Genomic DNA, 8,228 nt, shown 5'->3' on the forward strand with positions numbered 1-8,228 from the left:
TTCTTCTACTAGCAAATCAGAAAGCTACAACAGAAGAAATGGAGGTGGGGACATTATTAATGCAAGCAAATCAAGCTTCCATCAATGAACAAATGTTACTAGAAGAATGAATGTCAAGCACAACAAACGAGGGCATAAATGAGTCATACATACCTCATTTTGCTGAAGAAGTAGCTGATTTCATAAAGAAAAAAGAAGTTGGAGGAAATCCAACTAGTAATATTTGATTACAGAGTCAACACACTAGAGCAAGGGAAAATTTACAAGGATAAGAACACAATCAAATCAGCTCTTAGCTACTATGCAATGCTACATGACTTCCAGTTCAAAACAAAAAGATCAGAACATAGAAAGTACCTAGTTACGTGCGCAGATGAAACATGCAACTGGTTGGTGAGAGCATCTAAGTACAGAAATCAAGATTTATTCAAGGTACAGAAATGCAATCCAAATCACACTTGCTCTGTTGAAATTGTTTTGGAAGACCATAGGCAAGCAAAAAGCATCGTAGTTGGGGAATTAATAAAGAATAAGTACAAGTCAATCAAGAGAAATTACACTCCAAATGACATCATGAATGATATGAATGATGACTTTAGAGTAACTATGGGATACACAAAAGCATGGAGATCAAGAGAGAAAGCTTTGCGTCTAGTAAGAGAGAACCCCGATGATTCATATCAAAAGTTGCCAATATATCTTTATATGTTGAAGCAAGCAAATCCAAGAACAATAACACACCTACTCACAGACAAGGAAGATAGATTCAAATACCTATACATAGCTTTCTCTAACTCAATCAAGGGTTGGGGATACTTGAGGCCTATAATTGTTGTTGATGGAACTTTCTTGAAAAATGCACATGGTGGTACCCTATTTTCAGCATCAACGTTAGATTCAAACAACAACATTTTCATGTTGGCTTTTGGAATAGCAGACTCTGAAAATGATAACTCATGGCTTTGGTTCTTCTCCAAACTGAGAGACACTTATGGAGAACCCGAAGGTATGATAGCTTCAACGATATATTCTTGTTTACAAACACATAGGAACATTTTACCAAAACAAATACACAAATACATGCTATTTCTTTTAGAATCTGAATAAAGTAACTGGTTGCCTTCACCAAATTTTTTTTTTTTTTTTGAAAAATACTTAATTTTTGTTTTCTATTTTAAAATAGTTATACTCAACAGGATTGGCTATAGTTTCTGACATACATAAGAGCATAGACAATGCAGTACATATGGTGTACCCAAATGCTTTCCATGGAACTTGCATGTTTCACTTGCTCAATAATTTGAAAAGCAAGTATGGGAGCCATGGAGAAGAGCTACAAATGAAATTCATTGCAGCAGCAAAAGCATACACAAAAACAGAATGTAAACACTACATGAGAGGCCTTGATAGAATTGATAGATGCATTAGGCCCTATTTAGAAAAAGCCAAGTATGAAACTTGGGCAAGATCATACTCGCCAACAAAAAGATACACCATGATGACATCCAACATCGCAGAATTACTCAACATTGCACTAAAAGCTACAAGAAATCCCCCCATTGATATCTTGGTTGAATGCCTTAGAAGTTTGGTTCAAAAGTGGGTTTGGAACAACTCAAATAATGCAAACGGAACATTCACAAAAGTCTCTACAGCAACAGAGAATGAATTGAGATATGACATTGTTTCATAAATGAAGTATGAGGTATGCAACTAAACTTATTCTTACTATTCTTTATTTTGTCAATAGATGGTAACCAGTTACCTTCCATAAGAACAGGAAAAAAAAAAGTTTACACAGAAGCATAACTAGTTACTTTCAATCTTAAGTCTAGTTAAAATGTTTATTATCTGATTGTATTTCATGACAAAACTATTTTTAGGTCTTGCCTTTCAACACAATAGAATACCAAGTTCGTGATCAAAAGGGGATAAATTTCACAATAAATATACATAATAGAACATGTACTTGCAATAGGTTCCAAGAAGATGAAATGCCTTGTGGCCATGCAGTAGCTGTCATTGCAAAGAGAAACTTGAGCGTGTATGATTATTGTGCAAAGTTCTACATAATAGAAACGTTGAAAGCATTGTATCAAGAAAATGTTCATCCTTTGCCCCATAAAGATGAATGGAATCTCCCACAACACTTGGACATAATAGTGCTGCCTCCAAATGCAACAATCCCTGCAGGAAGACCAAGAAAGAAAAGAATAAGATCAAGAGGGGAACATAAAGTAATAATCAACTGTGGGAAATGTGGGCAACCAGGACATAACAGGAAGACTTGCAGGAATCCTCCAATTGAGAGGCCAAACAAACAGAAAAAGCCAAAGACATAGATTCATATTTTATAGCAAAACAAGCATTTCATAGCTTTATTCATTGAAAGAGTGACTTTCATATTCATCAAGTATCATTCAATATTTTAATAAGATTGTTTCAAAATTAAACATATTGATTGATTATGCAAACTTATAAAATTCTTTCAAAATAATTTATTGGATTTGTTTGCTTCTTATTTTGAATGCTACCATCAGTATAAATAAACCATAATGAAAAAAAAAACATGAACGTACCCTATTACCAAAAATTAACAACAAAACAACGATATAAGTAACTGGTTACCCTGAAGTTATAATACAAGATAAATTACCCCACTATAACAATCTAAAAGCAAAAAAAAAAAAAAAGAATTAAAACCTTTACTTTCTTCTTTCACAAACTCCTCTATATATAATATTAAAGTTACTTTAATATTAACTTAATAAATTGGTTGCATAACTATAATAAGACAAGCTTAGTGGAAAAATCTAAAAAAAACACTTAAGTAACCAGTTACCCTCGGTATATTAGGAAAGAAACTGCCTGAGTACCTGGTTACCCTCAAAATCATTCTTGCTCTAATAGCACCAATAAAACTAGTTAAACAACCCAACTGGGAACTAGTTTCCCTCAAATTATTCCATAAAACATTGTAAAAGAATATGAAAACAAACAAAAAACTAACTACCTGCTTTAAAGTGTTATCTAAACTATATATTAATAATTGCAATTAACAACAACAAACCAATGGGAAAAAAATAAAAAATAAACACTTAAGTAACCAGTTACCCTCAGTATGTTAGCAAAGAAACAACCTGGATACCTGGTTACCCTCTAAATCATTCTTCCCACTGCTTACAACAAAAGAATTAACAAAACGATATACTAATATGTATATATAAAATGACCTTAAGAATCCCAATGTTTTACATAAGCAGAAATTTAAAAAGCTAATTGTTAAACTAGAAATTGATTCATCATTTAATTACTGTTGTAGCAAAAATAAAAAAGCAAAATAAACATAATATCACTAAAAGCCTATGCAGCAATTTTCATTCTCTTCTATCTCCTCTCCAAAAGCTTTTCATTGAACTCATCACTAGTTAAGTATCCCTCAAGTTCTTTGTTCTTTCCATGATAGTACAAGCTGACATCAATGTCTTTGCGAAGGAGACGAACATCAATATGTTTAGGCATCTCATTCTCCTTCCCAAGAATTATTTGCTCAGCAAAATAAGTAGAAAACACCCCACAATCGCTGCATAAAGGAAACAAGTAAAAAAAACAACTAAGAACATATAAACAAAAAAAAAACACAAATAAAAAAAAACTAAATCAAATAAACAAACTAACCAATCAATTTGTTGAGGAATGCCTGTAGCAATGCTCAACTTCAAAGCCTCATTCTCTGCCACATCATACGGACTAACATCAATATTAATATCTTGACAATCTTAAAAACCAATATTCTCCAATAGAAGAGGAATCAAAATAGCAAATGCCTCAACGACAGGTAAAGTCTGATTTTCATGCTTTGCACCAGACATTGAATCATACACCGTAAGTGATCTCTGCTGTATATTAAACTGCAACAAAATCCAGTGCATAAGAGCCTTCACATTAACAGGCATGACAACATCATCAAGCAAATTCCAATGAGTTGCACAAAACATGGATTCCTCCTTCATTATCTTCAAAGCAACACAACTCTCATCTATTTTAAATGCACTACTACCTTTTTTCTTAAAATCTTCATACATAAACACCATGTTTTGCCCAAAACAAGTGTCAGTCGTAGATACTCTCCTCTTCAAATCTTTAGAAAATTTAATCTTTCTCCATAAATAATACATCATCACATCAATATGTTGCATAATAAAAAAATACATGATTATAAAATGATATGTGTAGAAACCAATCTACTATGACAGTCAATAAAACTTTATTACACAATGGTAACTGGTACAAGGTTTGGGTAACCAGTTACCCAATGAACTACAACAAAGCAAACAGTAAGGGAACTGGTTACCCAATAACATCATAATATATAGCATAAATAGATCACTAGACTTATTACCTTTTTTAAAAAAAAAAACTCCAACGTGAAAAAACAGATAAATAAAAGGAAGAATCTCACTGATGAATCAACGAATTGCCCAGAGAAATAAAGGCTATGAAACCAAGTCTTCTCAGAAATATGGACAAAAGTGAAGTTAATTGGTGGGTCCACGGAATTATCATCATATTTTTTGAACCTGAACAATACATTAAAAAACAAAATAAAAAGTTAACAAATTAATCAGACATATTACGCATATAACAAACTTAAAAACAATTAATGTTTGTACATACTTGTTCCTTTTCTTCAAATCATGATTAATCCAGGAGTCAAACTCAGACAGTTGTTCTTTAGTGTGATTATCACCAAGTTCATTGGAAAATGGACAAATATTATCCAATATCGTCCTCTTTCTTTTTTGTTTCACTCCAACTTCAGAAGATCCAAAATTTGTTAAGAAACGAGACTTTACAACAGCGCTCGGCTTTGCTTGCTTTTTCTTTCCCAAAATCAGTCCATTATCAACTGCTTGTGCATCATCATACAACACAATTGACCACTTACTTTTATCCTCCAAATAACTACTCTCTTTAAGTGGCCTCTCAACCGAATCATTAATAACTCTCCATATTACATTAGAGACATGAAATGTGGGAGATCGAGGACTTGAGCATACACTTGAGTCAGCTTTAATTGGCTCCTAAAAAAGAAATAAATATATACAACCAATACTTCATTACAAATAAGAAAACAAGGGGGAAATAAACCAATTGCTTAAACAAATAAAAGGAAAATAAAATCTTACTTTATCAGTAGTAAAAAATTGTGAAGCAATCTGAACGGAATGCTCCAAATCAACCCCCAACTCCTCACCAATATCAACATTTTGGTAACCTCCAGAAGAATGGCCATAAAAAAAATCCTAAAAATACAAAAACCAGCAATTTTTAAACAAATTATAACCAAATTAGACATCATAAAAGGGAAACACACAAACAATAGTAACCAGTTACCTCAGAAGAAGCCTCAGCATGGATAGGATCTTCAAAATCTCCACCAACATTATGATTACCAGCTGCCATAGATGCCACCCAACAAAGATATAACAGAAGCAAAATCAGATGCAAAAGATTCCTTCAATTCAGAAATTGCAAGCAATATACACTTCTGGGAATCTTGCACTTCAACTAATTTTGATTGAATGGCAATAAGATCCTGATGCATATCTGATGGACTAGCAGCATCATCATCAGGTGGATCTGTTGGCAAAAACTTGCTCTCAAAAGACAACCCTCTCAGTATAGGCAGTCTCATTTCTTCATTGGTAGGGATTATGACATTAACATCATACTGCAAGAATCAATTTTTTTTTAAACAAATGACAAAAAATAACTATAATAAGTAACTAGTTACCCAAATATAAAACAAACATAATAAAAAATAGAAGTGAATGACAAAAAAAAAACAAAATCATTACCTCTTCCTCCAAGAGAACTTTATCAACCAAATACTGATATGACACACTTCCCCTGCTTGTCCAATTCAGAATCCTTGGAAACAAACAATTAACCCTTCTACACAACGCTTGAGAACAAGAATGAACTGTCTCATATATCCATATAAGGAAAGCAATAGGGAAACCATAACACTTATAACTATAGTTATCCAATGACCCATCTGCTTTCCTAGGAACATAATCATACATGGCGTTCTTATCTTTCAATATTGCTCGCATCACACACCTAGTTCTTTGCCACAACACTTTCCCAAAAGCAAACTTCTTCATCTCAATGAAATTAGTATCAACCATGTCAAAAAAGGAGTTGTCAACACGAGTCTCAGTTTGTATCCCAAACAAAAAATTGGCTAACAAATGAACAATAGGCAACTTAACGACAACCTCATCACCTTTCTTCTTCAAATTTTTATCATTAAACGCACATGCAACCTCCTCTTTCCTAAGTTTTTCTTCCTTCCTGGGTTTACCTTCGTACAACGGAAAAAGAGATTTCCTAAGCCCTAAATCAGCCTCTTTGAACATGCCAAAGTCAACACTGCCCACACATTTCAAACCAGTAATGAGGGCAAACTCACTGATTGAGAACCTAACTAATTTGCTACCCAATTTAAACCAAAACTCGAAATCTTCATTTTTTGATGAACCTCCCTAAGCAAAACACTATGAAATAACTGTGCCTGAAATGTAATATCAGGCATATCCAAAAAGTGACTGAATGGGGTTCTTCGAAACATCGCTTTTTGTTTCGAACTTAAAACTGCCTTAATCTCACTAATAACAGAAGGCTTATTCCACTGTTGGACTTTACTACCAAAATGCCTATCAGGTTTAATTATGAAATGCGCATCCTAAAAAAAAACATAGGAAGCAATTACACACTGGTTACATAACACTAAACATAATAAAGAAACTGTTTTTAATATAAAGGGAAATAAAAACAAAGTAACTAGGTACCTATTATAAAACAATAAACATAAACAACTAACTCAGTACCTATAAATCCAAAAGAATTATAAAAAAAATAAAAAGAAAAGTGGAAAACATACAGAACAAAGAAAGTTAACATTAAAATAACAAAAAATTATAAAAGAAAATCAACCCAAAAGTAACTAGGGACCACATGATAACACATTACAAAACACTAAACTTAATAAACATAATAATACGTTTAAACCATATAAAGTAAACAAGTACCACAAAAGAAAAGCAATGCCAAACACGTATAAACTATGAGCTTTAAAAAAAAACACTAAACATCAACACCTAACTCGGAACCTATAAAAGCCAAAAAAATTATAAAAAAAGAAAAAGAAAAGTGGATAACATACAGAACAGGGTAACTTAACATTAAAATAACAACAAATGATAAAAGTAAATCAATTGAAAAGTAACTAGGGACCACATGAGAACACATTACAAAAAACTAAACATAATAAACATAATCTTACACTTAAACCATATAAAGAAACAAGGAACCACAAAAGAAAACAATACCAGTAGTATGTACTTTGAACTTTGTTTATATGTATGTTTTCCTAGTTACCTAGTTACTTTGAGCTTTGTTAAGTGTAGTACTGTGTATGTGTGTAACCAATAGTATATGTCAAGGTGTATGAGCAAGTTTTATCATTATTTCATTGACAAAACCACACACACACATTTATATATTTTTGTGTATATATATAAATACATGCTCTAAACTTGCAGTTGCAGCAAGCCAGAGCCAGTTTCATCCTATATATATATATCATATATGAGTGAAATACATTAAGAAGACATATTTCCGGGCAGAAGAAGAACGAGATAGAATATAAGAGTAATCTGAGATCAAGATGAAGGCATAGGATATTAATCATATATGTGGGAATTACATATATCATATAAGTTTTCTCCTCAAGGTAAAGATGCAGCAAAAGGTAAAAACATACATATAAACATGGAAAACAAAATCAAAGTAACTAGGTACCTTAACTCTACTATGACGATCTTTCTTTGTCCCAGCAGCAGTTCTCTTGATCCTTGATGAATCTTTAACTTGAGGGGAATGAACGCAAACCGCCATCAAAACTTGTTGATGAAGAACCAACATTACCTCCCTTAAAAAAAATAAACATAAAATATAAAAAATGAAAACAACATACAAAAAAATATACGAGACCAACTCAAATGAACAAAAAACATACTAATAACTAAACCAAAACACTAAAAAAATAAAAATCAAAATAAAACCCAAACAAAAGAAAGAAACTCAAATACCTTAATGTTAGGTCCTGCATTGTCGGCAGGAACTGTCGGAGTTCGAGGAGAAGGATGCATACCGATGGC

The 8,228-nt window shown here is 32.5% G+C and overlaps 1 protein-coding gene across 1 annotated transcript; it reads left to right on the top strand.

Moving 5' to 3' along the window:
• The first annotated feature begins 1,693 nt into the window (after positions 1-1,693).
• LOC133813773 (uncharacterized) lies at positions 1,694-2,342 on the top strand. The gene is made up of 2 exons (XM_062246880.1): positions 1,694-1,705; positions 1,884-2,342. Exons 1-2 carry the CDS (start codon positions 1,694-1,696, stop codon positions 2,340-2,342), a joined length of 471 nt encoding a protein of 156 aa, XP_062102864.1.
• The last annotated feature ends 5,886 nt before the right edge of the window (positions 2,343-8,228 follow it).

The sequence above is a fragment of the Humulus lupulus genome, chromosome 1 (assembly GCF_963169125.1).
Source record: "Humulus lupulus chromosome 1, drHumLupu1.1, whole genome shotgun sequence".
Classification (NCBI taxonomy): domain Eukaryota; kingdom Viridiplantae; phylum Streptophyta; class Magnoliopsida; order Rosales; family Cannabaceae; genus Humulus; species Humulus lupulus.